At 40.5% G+C, this 12,327-nt stretch overlaps 1 protein-coding gene across 4 annotated transcripts in view; it reads left to right on the forward strand.

The window, feature by feature from the left end:
* The window catches only part of kaznb (kazrin, periplakin interacting protein b), a 32,972-nt gene that overhangs the window by 7,339 nt on the left and 13,306 nt on the right, over positions 1–12,327 (forward strand). For all 4 annotated transcript variants that reach the window (XM_010778209.1, XM_010778207.1, XM_010778211.1 and 1 more), the window contains exon 2: positions 11,339–11,530. In XM_010778209.1, coding sequence (XP_010776511.1) covers positions 11,395–11,530 — 136 coding nt within the window. In that variant the 5' untranslated portion in view covers positions 11,339–11,394. The remainder of the gene's footprint in view (positions 1–11,338; positions 11,531–12,327) is intronic.

Below are 12,327 nucleotides of genomic sequence, written 5' to 3' on the forward strand. Positions count from 1 at the left end.
CGCCTAACAACGGTGGGGACATAAGACAAAACAGGTCAAGACTCATCAAATCAATCACTCCCAAAAACAAACTCAGAAAACCAAAGTTTTCCTATCTAACATCTCTATCCGGACCAAACAATACGAATAAAGAAAACAAAACCGTGTTAGAGGGAAACAGAAGGAGGAGAAGGAGGAGTGTGTTTCTCATAAGACAAATTAAAGACAAGTCAAATCCAAATGTTCCTTATTTGGAAAAACAGTTGGAAATGCGACCTGAGGGAGTAAATATGTCTTAACATTAGTTATCTACGTGATGAGAAATGTACAGGGTACCCCAGACTTACCTAACTCCCACACCTCTCAACACACACACATTTACAAAGGTCCGAACAAAGTCGAATGAGGCTGCAGTCGAATAGTCCAAAAATCAGCTCCTAAATTCTAACCCTATCGTCTATTCCTTGACCTCTGAGTGAAACGTCACGGGGTTAAGGGATAGTGGATAGGAGATTTCAAAAGGACTTAGGAGAAGAGACTGCGGTACTTTAGAGAATCCTACTGCACTTTCACTATCCGACGTGTTTATGATGCGCCAGTGGACGTCATTGTGTGCGTCTGCTGCTGTGGTGAAACTATGGAAACTACAGTTTTCTATACAGCGGACTACAACATGGATGTATAAAAAGAACGAGGGACTACTGTAAACTCATCTAGAGACTCTGCACCGTGCTCTGATGCTGTTGCTTTATGCTTTATGAATGTGGACAACAGAGTAAACATATTCTTCATGACCAAAGTTAGAATTGAAATAAAAAAGGAAAGTGAAACTTATGCTCGTCACCTTCTCCCTCCGGTCCACATTAATACAAATGATCCCAATACGTATGATTGGATGAAAATATCTTAAAATAAATACACATTTATTTATTATAAACGTTAGTCTTTAACACCTATCACTGTGTATATCACCATTCAAACATCTTTTAAAAGTTGAACAAACCCCACACAGCTCAGTGAAATGTTGACTTTATTTGATAATTTCAGTAAAAACTAACGTTCATATTTCTCTTTTTGATTATAATACTGATGAACGTTCAAAACAAAGCACTTTGGCAACTTACCACATACGTTTTAAAATGCTTAATGAGCACCGTAACTTTCATGATATAATTTCTCCGTCATAATCGTTTGTTTCCGTGAACGGCCGACTGTTGTGTGACGGCAAATGCTGCGGCTGCAAGGCATTGTGGGGCAGCATTTTCTCCTCTCCTTTCGCTAAGCTAAAGGAGGTGATAAAGGAAGTTTGAAACCTCCTTTCCTATCATGTAGAGAATTCGAACGGCACTTATCATGGCTGCCACTGAGGGACTTCCGGGTCATTTCACTCGGTTAGGAAGGTTCCTAAGCTAAATGGACTATTCGACTGCAGCCTGAGCTTCTAAACAAGGCAGTCAATTCAGGCTCCTCAATCCGCAACAGGCCCAGGGTGAGAGAGAGCGAGAAGACTTCCTGGGTGCCTCCTTTATGGTCTGCCCTGGCTGCTGATAGGCCAGCTGAGGGTGAGAGGATCCAATTAGCCATCAGACTCAGGTGCACAGGCAGATACCGATCAGCTGCTGATTAGCTGTGCAGAAGACAGGGGCTGCAGTCGAATAGTCCATTTAGCTTACGAACCTTCCTAACGGAGTGAAATGACCCGGAAGTCCCTCAGTGGCAGCCATGATAAGTGCCGTTTGAATTCTCTAGATGATAGGAAAGGAGGTTTCAAACTCCCTTTATAACCTCCTTTAGCTTAGGAACCACTGGACCTCCCTTGACGAAAGGAGAGGAGAAAATGCTCCCCCACAATCCCTTGCGGCCGCATCATTTGCCATCATACAACAGTCGGCCGTTTACGGAAACAACCGATTATGACGGAGAAATTATATCATGAAAGTTACGGTGCTTATTAAGCTTTTTAAAACGTAGCCTATGTGGTAACTTGCCAAAGTACTTAGTTTTGAACGTTCATCAGTATCATAATCAAAAAGAGAAATATGAACGTTAGTTTTTACAGAAATGATCAAATAAAGTCAATATTTCACTGAGCTGTGTGGGGTTTGCTCAACTTTTAAAAGATGTTTGAATGGTGATATAGGTGTTAAAGACTAACGTTTATAATAAATACATTTGTATTGATTTTAAGATCTTTTCATAGTTCATACAATCATACGTATTGGGATCATTTGTATTAATGTGGACTGGATGGAGAGGGTGATGAGCATAAGTTTCACTTTTTTATTTCAATTCCAACTTTGGTCATGAAGAATATGTTTCTCTGTTGTTCATAAAGCATAAAGCAACAGCATCGGAGCACGGTGCAGTCTCTAGATGAGTCCGTCGTTCTTATTATACATCCATGTTGTAGTCCGCTGTATAGAAAACTAGTTTCCATAGTTTCCCCACAGCAGCAGAAACACAAAATGACGTCCGCTGGCGCATCATAAACACGTCGGATAGTGAAAGTGCATTCGGATTCTCTAAAGTACTGCAGTCTCTTCTCCTAAATCCTTTTGAGTTCTCCTATCCACTATCCCTTAACCCCGTGACGTTTCACTCAGAGGTCAAGGAATAGGAGATAGGGTTAGAACTTAGGAGCTGATTTTTAAACTATCCGAACGCAAGCAGGGAGAAGAGAGAAACACAGGAGGGAAGGAAAACCACACAAGTACAGCCTACCTGGCACGTAACAGACTTACAGACATTGACACGCAAATCCACGAGGGCTGAGGACTGTCCCTCTGTGAAATCAGCAAGAGTTTGAGGGCTTTAATGAAGGCTTGATGATGACTTCCAAATATTTGGTTGAACAGTATTATTTTGCTTATTAACATGGAATTAACATCTGTCAAGTCTCTACAGATATGAAGCTACAGCCAGAATACAGTTAGCTTAGCTTAGAATAAGGCTAAAAACAGCACAGTAGGATAATAATAATAATAATAATAATATTTCCAAGATGTTAAAGTAGTCCTTTAGACTAAATATCTGCCTAACAGCCTCTGTCCAGGTAACATGACATCATAAAGTACCTCACAGAAATGTTCCACAGTCGACACATTTTTCTGCAATCAGAGACTTGGCACAGGTACATCTGTTGAAGTGTTTGAGGTTTTATTACTTAGCGCTTTAGGGAGGGATACTGGGACCATGGTAATATTTGAGTCAAAACAGACATGCTCAGACACCTCCCCTGCAGTATGAGAAGTGTAGGAAATGAGAGGGTGGAGCTTAAGAGGGACAAGGGTCATCTTGATTGACTTCACTGAAAACTTGAATATTCAATGCTCATAAATACTACATTTACTGTACAAACTCACCTCATTATCTTGGCTTTTCTTGCACGGATCAAATGATTATCTGTTTCCTGTTCATAACCGTTGAGTCAGCCAGGTTAATCACTGGCTAATTCACCTCATGTTAACCAAACCCAAGCACAGTGAAAGATGCCGGTGTCGAGTGACAGTGAGGGTATGTTTTTCAAAATGCAGCTCTCAACAGCAGTATTAGAAATCTATCTAGCTTTGTCCAAGTTCTCAGTGCTCTGCCAGTGGCACATCCTTGGCAGCGGGCCTAATCTGCACATAATAAACGTGTGAATCAATTACAGCTATCTGCTCTTGGCATTCTTGCACTGACCTCAGTTGTAATGTAAACCCAGAAGCAATTAATTATTGGAAGCTGTTTCTAATAGATACTGTATACTGGCACAGATACACTGTACACATGTGTACTGGGAAGCGCAAAGATACAGTATTCAAACGCATCAATATGAAGGACACATACAACCATCTTAACTTTGTATCTGCTAAAGCTATCACCACTATATTAAAGTTTTATAGCTGTACTGAAGCGGAGCGCGGTGTTTTCTCTGCAGACCTCTAGGAATTATCATTAAGTGGTGAATACTTTGGTCAGGTAGGTTTGAGAGCCAGCAACATGAATTATTTATGCCCATATGTATTATAGAGAGGCAGGCTAATACCCTGAGTAGGAAACTGACCTGACCCTTACATGCAGGGCCTTTTCAGGATAAGGGAAATACAAGCATCAGGAAGTGGAGACTTGTCACTGGATTTACCGCTGTTTGTAGTTTAAGCATGTCAAATCTGAAACTATACAACCCAAGCAGGTCTATACAACATCTGTACCATTATCGCACAAGTTCCTCTTGTCACTAGCTAAAACTAACAGTGAAAATGCTAAATAAAATCCTTATTGTGATATGATGAAAGAAAGCACTTTTCATTGCTGCCTACCTGTGACATCTACCCAGTCTTTCTAGGATTTGAGACTCAGTCTTCTTTTCCCTTCTTCTGTCTTTTTTTGTGCTGATTTGATGCTTTTCTTTCAACCCTTAAGTATTATGCCTAGGTAAACAGTGCTTAAGGATCATAGAATGCTATGTTTCTTTCAGCATCTTGTCAGGAAACTCATCAGTTTCACAAAATGTGAACTACTTGTACAGTACAAGGGTCGTTTTGTTTTCCCTTTCTTACTTTGGTTTGTAATTGTATTAGTCTTCTACCATGCTAGCAGTTCTGTAAGGCTGAACTTGTCACAGCGCAGGTTTCAGCTAAACGCTAATGCTAGCATGTCGTACTTCTCACAATGATTATGTTAACAGGCTGATGTTTAGGAGGTACAATGTTAACCATATTCTAGGCCTAAGGGTTTCACAGCACTAGTCGACAGCGATCACTGTTTTAAACTCATCGTCAAAATATCGTATCTTAAGGGAAATAGGAATGATTATAGCAAATTTCATGTAATATTCCAGAATAATCAACTAAAACTGCACGTGATTCTCATGGTGGTGCTAGACAAAAATTCGGAGTATCATCGAAGTCATGAGGATTTATTTTCTGAGCCACACATATTTTGGTGTTGACTAAAGTGGTGGACGGGCAGATCGACGATATCGCAAACCTGAGAGCTATGACGCTGGAAGGGCTTAAAACTAAAGATAACTTTTGAGATATCAGGGCGTACCTTGAAGTACAGAAGATGGTATGTGTTGACAAGTGCTATCTGTATTATATTAAACATATCCTCTCCTATGCAGCTTAAATCTCTTGAGAGAGAGTGACATATGAGGAAACACTCTGAAGCAATGCAGATTAATAAGATGAGGCTTTTTGCCAGCTTCTGGTTAATACACAGCCTGCAGGGTCTATTTCAGTCAATCCTCGCTCTCTATTTCTCCTGCCTGTCAGGGCTATTGTGTTACCTCCATGAAGAGTTTAATCAGGAGCTAAAGCAGACTGCTGTCTTCTCCTGGATCAATCTCCACTGATCTGTATACTGTAATTAGTGCAGGCCAAAGCTCAGCAGACATACACTCCTCTCATAATACTGTGCAGGAAGAGCCATTACATTAACACACACTCACAAACACGCTCATACACATACATACCCACACAAATGCAAATCAAGTAATCCAGCAGCAACAGGGGGAAAGACCTCACCACACAGAGTGATGTAATGATCAGTATATGCTCCTCACTGCTTAATATTACATATACAGTATGATGCCAACACTGATTGGCCTATTGGTGTAGTAGGGACTTTGGAGTGAAATGGGTCAGCTTTTCTTAGCTGCCTTATCCACTCAATGTTATAAGCGCTTGTCTGTATTTGATTAATTAAATGATTAGAAATTTATTTAAAAGAGTTCAGTGTTAATTAGAAAATGTTTAATGTTAACCTTGATTAGTTTCATTAGAATGATAGACATGTAACCCATCAGGTAAAAGTAAGATAGACCTGCAGGTGTAATTGCAGCCTAATAAGAATTATACAATGTAGATGAACCTCGCAGATAGAAGATGTTCTTTGTCTGTGGATCCTGTTGCTTGTAGTCATTTAACTAAGATTATGTTTAGTCAACTGAACTGAGAGAGTAAGCTTGAGCTTGTTTGTTTTTCTGAGAGCCGTTGGTATATTTTGTCATTGAGGTAAACATGAACCACTTATTTGTTCAAGTGGTAACCCTATCATTTAGTCCCTTAGTCGTTAAGAAACACGATGGTGGGTTGTTTCCCCTCAGGGAGGCTGACAGTTTGGTTCAAAACAATCACCTGCATTGCAGATACTCACCAACGTCATGTCTACTCATTCACAGGAAGCCTCTGTCCTGGGTAACAACTTCTAATGTTTTTATTTTTCATTCTCTCTTAGGTTTATCTAATAAATGAGCTTATGAAAGTTGAACGGGGCTTTGATTAAGCATTTTAAAGGCTTTAGTTTTTAGTGTGCACATATCAGAGAGTTACAGAAAAGCTTTGGTTGTGTTGCTGTTTACATTCCCAATGAATATTTTTCAATTTTCTCTGAATTTTGTTTAAAGTAAATGTTTATATTGGTGCTTTGACGTGCTTAGCTGCACCCCCTCTCATACTTTCTGTAGAAAGCCATTAAGCTCCCATTCACCTGAACCTCCTTCCCTTATAGATACCCCTCTCCCCCTTAAAGGTAGCATATTAGAGCGGTGCACCGATACTGAGAGCCAACAGGGGAGAAGAAACTGTTTAAGGTCTGCAGGCTCAAAACAAATCTCAGTACTGTAGTATAATTAGACAGTTGATTGTATAGCCATATGTTGAACAGTGACTTCATGTTTCCCTGGCAGCTCAAGCTGTCAACACATCCCTTTGACACACAGCAGGAGTATGAGTGTGTCATAATGTGTACAGGTTCTGTAAAAAAATAGACATGTTAGGAATTGACAGTGTAAGAAAGAAGTGTATTTAAAAAAAGCCCACAGTTTGATGGTTTATTAAATGCATGAATGTTTATTAGGTATTTGAAGATGAATGAGGTGAAAGATGTGTTTCATGCTCCTAACTCCTCCAGAGTGAAACAGGACAGCATTAATACACTTTGGTTGTGCACAGGAGTCTTATATTTAAATGATTGTTTTAACATGACAGTTATGTCAGCAGTGTATGTCTTCCTGCAGCAGTCAAGTTGTAAAATACTGAACCACCTTATTATCAAACCATGGACTTCTGCACCTGAGAAACAAGAGGACAGAAGGAGGCAGCAGCATGGCCTCCGGCTTTATATTGGACAGATATAGCTGAGCGATACTGTACTAACTAAAGTTACACAGATTTGAATTGCCAGAGAGAATCAGAATCAGAATACCTTTATTAGTCCCACAGAGGGGAAATGTACGTAGTTACAGCTGAAAAAAAGAGCCACAGAAAGCTTAATGTTACATAATGTTACATGCATTAAAAAGTACTAAGTTATGATATAATACAAAATAAAAAGTTACATAATTTTCAAAATACACATCCTGTAACAGTTCTCAGGAATTAGCAGCCAGATTTAGCACAGTTTTACCGGCATATATATATATATATATTGCATATATAGCACATATTGCACATAGTTGGTTGGTATTTAACAGCAAAGGGTGTTATAGTCTGTCTTGTGGTGTGTGTGTGTGTGTGTGTGTGTGTGTGTGTGTGTGTGTGTGTGTGTGTGTGTGTGTGTGTGTGTGTGTGTGTGTGTGTGTGTGTTGTGTGGTGTTGTGTGTGTGTTGTTGTGTGTGTTGTGTGTGTGTGTGTGTGTGTGCTGTGGTGGTGTTGTGCGTGCGTGCGTGCGTCGTGCGTGCGTGCCGTGCGTGCGTGTGTGGGGGGGCGCGGGGGGGGCGGGGGGGGGGAGGCGGTGAAAGCCATGTCATATCTCCTCCGGGCAGATCAGTTGGCTGCTGTCACTGAGGTGAGTTTCGACACCCCTCTCAATCATACCGTTTTAGTTTCATGGTTTACTTTCAAATACAGTGTGGTCCATTGAAACTGTTGTAATGTGTTTGATTGGACAGTTAAGTAAAGTTGAATGGTCAGTTCACCCAAATGAAGGAAGTTTTCTTTTTGATCTCTTACCCTTTAGAGGTATCTAGGCATGCTGTTGTTGTAGTTATATGTGTCTCAGATTTCAACTGTTTGTTTTACTCTCAAAATGTGAACTATACTCTTTTATAGACATTGTTTTAATAATTAATTAATCATTTGAGCCATTTTTTAAATAACATTTTACAAAAAGAAATACTTGTGACTCATTTTACTGATCTTTTTTGTCAGTGTAGACTTACTATCCTTATTTTGGACTATTGATTTGACAAGACCCTATTTTCACTATGTTCTGAAATATTATAGGCTAATCATGAAGGTCATTCGCACATATCAAAACATAATCAATACAAACATTTAAATGAACAGCAGCCCTAAAAATATTCAGTGTTTAGAGCCACACATACTAAATGTCTTTCAGCCCTGTTTTATGGGGATGGTGGAATACACCTCAGACACATGTCCAAAGTAAATAAGTATATTATATTATCAAACGTGTTGTGTCATTTGGGTGAACTGACTGACAGACTCTTATGCTGAATTGAAAAGAGACTGTAGGCCTCATCGTCAAAAGAAGCTCAGAATACTAAACTAGGAAACATGTCTGATTCAGATCAGATAAACCTATTAGATAGAAGTTTTTCAAGCACTTGCTCTAAAGTTGCCTGGTTAGAAAGTGATGGCTTTATGGTAAGAGCCAATCAATATGGATGTACTGAGAATAGTACATCTGAAAGTGTCTTAAAAAAATTACGGGTTTTGGCAATGAGAGCTTTAACTTTTAATTTAACTTCTCATGCAAACTCTATATTCCAGCACAGCTCACATTAAGCATCTTTGTTCATTCATGTATATAAATAGCTCCACTCTAATCCTGCTGGCGCTTCATATACGGGAGACTAGTTCAGGTCTTTGACCTCCAATCCACACATTTCATGCTCCCACTTCCCCTTCGAGCAGCGAGCAAAACCTCTGCTTACTTTCAAACCTAATCTTAAGCCAACAGCCAATACACACAAGTACTATGTGTGTGTGTTGCGTTGTGACAGCTCTGCTATGCGGCGGGACTTGGAGTGATGGCCTTGTCCTGACTGGCTTTGATGGACACTCTCATCAGGCTTGGATGAGAAGTAAATGGAATAGGTTACAGCTGAATGCAAAGGGAGAGAGTGGGCTTCTCTTAGGACCATAATATTCTGACCAAGCATCCTGCACAACCTCTCAAGCCCTAAACATCCGATACTGTGGAGTGCAGTAGACGGTTTATATGATGGCAGGAAACTGCATGTGGACCCTCCTCATCTATAGGTGGGTTTCGCCTGTCAGTGCCATTGGTTCGGCTTTATTCAAGTCAGTGTGCAGTGGAGCAGCTTGTGTGTCCCTTCACACATTTCTTGAATGTAAACCGACCATTAATTCAGGGGAAGAAGATTTCCCGAGATATGTTCCTCAATTTTACATCTAATGTGTTTATCACTGAGGATGCTGGAAATTATTGCAAATTGGATTTGGGAGAGTTATGAAACTGATTTATTTATTAGACACACTTTCAGTAAATCTAGTGTACATTTTCCTCCATTTTTAATTCACTTACAGTATATTTCCCACAAGCCAAGTGCATGCTGCTTGTGAAATACTAATAGATTATGAATAAAAATGCTAATCACCATTTGAGAATCACTCTAATAAACAGGTTCTTTGCTAAAAACAACGACTCTGCCCGCTAAGGACAAGAGCATAACGACCTTCACAGCACAGCAAGAGCGGCTGATAATTTAAACATCCTGTTTAGAGTTGCAGATTAAGCCAAACACAAGAAAGCACCAAAAAAATGCACACTTCAGTCCAGTGAAAAAAAAGCGGAAGCCTGTAGGTAAACAGATGAATAAGCGGATTTAGGCTGCAAGAAGGCCGTGAACGATTGCTCTCGCAGGGAAACAAACTATTTTTGTCACACGCAGCGCAGAGCTGCCCCATATCTTCTCATAGTCCTGAGTCGACAGAGAGCGATGGACTGTCCCTTCCTCTCTTATCGGAGCTGCTGCAGCCCCACGAGGTCTGGCTGCACGCCTGCAGAGACAGCCTCTCTCCTTCTCCAAAGACACACACACACACACACACACACACACACACACACACACACACACACACACACACACACACACACACACACACACACACACACACACACACACACACACACACACAGACAGACAGACAGACAGACAGACAGACAGACAGACAGACAGACAGACAGACAGACAGACAGACAGACAGACAGACAGACAGACAGACAGACACACACACATACATTGTTGCATGCACACTTGCTGTTGAATTGTACATAACTGCACATGGAGTCTTGTAGGGATTTGCATAAAATTAGGGGCTCACTTTTGTATTCATTTTTTTTTTTTCAGGCGAGCATCCTTAATGTTGGGATGGCAATATTTGGTCAAACGGAAATAACTCAGTAACTATTGGAAGGATTGCGATGAAATCTTTCGCAGACGAGCAGGTTAACATTTGTGGTTCAAAGTGAAATCACTCAGCTACAGCAGTTGGATAATTAATACATTTTATTTAAGATTCCTTATTTTCCTCATTGATTTAGTTGTCAACTTTCAGTTAATTAATTAATTGGTTTTGTCTATACAATTTAAGAATGCAGTGAAACAGAAATTCCCAGAATTTGAAATGAAAATTGTTTTTTAAAACCCAACTTTATTGCTTTCCAAGTCACAAGGAGAATCAAATCTGCCTATTAGAGCAGTTGATCAATGAATTGTATCCTTGTTAATTGAAGAAGTTAATTTTTTAATGAGCAACTATCTTTTTATTAATCATGTAATCTTTCCTGCGCTATCCAAGTTGCTACTTTTCTTTGCTCTGCTCTTCCGTCTTGTATTTTTTGGGGTATCATATAGGTTTTTGCTGTTGAATTACAAATCTATCATCAGGGTCTATACAGTTTTACATTTTCCTCGAGTGCTGGGAGGAATGTCATAATGCATGGAAAGCTTTGACGAGCACGGAGTGTATCGCTGATATTTGATGTAGTCTTATCAGACTACTTCCTCTCACTCACACACAATATTCACATGTTTCCGTCTGTCACTCAGCATTTATTTGAATTTCTTAAACCCCTATGGCCACAGCTGAAGTGGGAGCATTGAGTCTCGAGGGGGTTTGATGTGTTGATTTGAGCGGTTATTTATGTGCTGCTGCGTAATGACACCTTCTCTCTTTAATTCCAGATGTTTAAGACTACGTTATAATTTCCTACTTCTTGTACATTTGGCTTATTTTGGTCCTTCATGTGTCCTTTTCCTTATGTCTCCACTACTCATCTCTCTGCCTTCTGATTTATATTTGCAATCAAGCCATCTCAGGTAACTCATTCCTCGTCTACGTTCTCTAAATACCCAAACTCTCTCTGCTTCCTTTTCCCTCAGTGTTGTTGCGTGAGGAGGTGGTCCAGCTTCAAGAGGAGGTCCACCTGCTAAGGCAGATGAAGGACATGTTGAGTAAGGACCTGGAGGAGACCCAGGGAGGCTGCTCCGCCAACCTGATCTCAGCCACCGAGCTGCGCGTGCAGCTGGGGGACAGGGAGCAGGAGCTGGACCGCGCCAAGGAGGCCCTACAAGGTCAGGGGCCCACACAAGCATCTATCTCACCTACTCCATCCCTTAGTGTGCCTTCTTTCAAACAGCTACTAGAAAAACACAGCATATACAGCCAGGGCCGGCCCGTAGCACTGGCGTTATAGATGTTCGCCTAGGGCGCCAGATCTGGGGAGGCGTTGCGCTGGTAGAAAAACATTTTTGACCGATGGTGCTCATCCTAATTTTTGGCCTTGATGTAACAATATTCATAATTAAGTAAATGTAACACCCTTTTCAGCCCGGTTACACTTTTCATTTGCCCTGTAAGATGGGCGATGTAAGTGATGAAAATGGGGAATGTTGACTTATCAGGCGCCCGCAGCTCACAGCCAAAGTGTGAGCGAGCGTGGGAGCGAGCGAGGGAGAGAGAGAAGGACGCACCGGAACCGGCGCTGTTGTTATTAGAATATGGTGCTAGCTGCTCTAACGGATATAAGAAGAAGATGTTTCTACAATAATGTGGAGGGAGAGTCCTCTCCAGTCAGACTGAGAGGCTGATAACTACAGCTCAGTGAGGTAAAGGACTCTGAGTGTTTAGATAGTTCACTTTAGTCTAAGTTATCTCAGTGGGTCTCAAACGGTTTGGTCACAATTTATGTAAACAAATATTTCCAAGGTACTCCTTTATAATTATTGGGATAAACAGGTTAGAAATCATTTCAATGTATACTAGAGGACAGTAAACCAGACATATAGTTTTAAACTGGAGAGATAAAAAAATATGCACGAATAAATAAATGTCAATAGGTCAAATAAGATATAAAAGAACAACAAAAATA

This window comes from Notothenia coriiceps, unplaced genomic scaffold (assembly GCF_000735185.1).
Source record: "Notothenia coriiceps isolate Sejong01 unplaced genomic scaffold, NC01 NC01_scaffold00019000, whole genome shotgun sequence".
Lineage (NCBI taxonomy): Eukaryota > Metazoa > Chordata > Actinopteri > Perciformes > Nototheniidae > Notothenia > Notothenia coriiceps.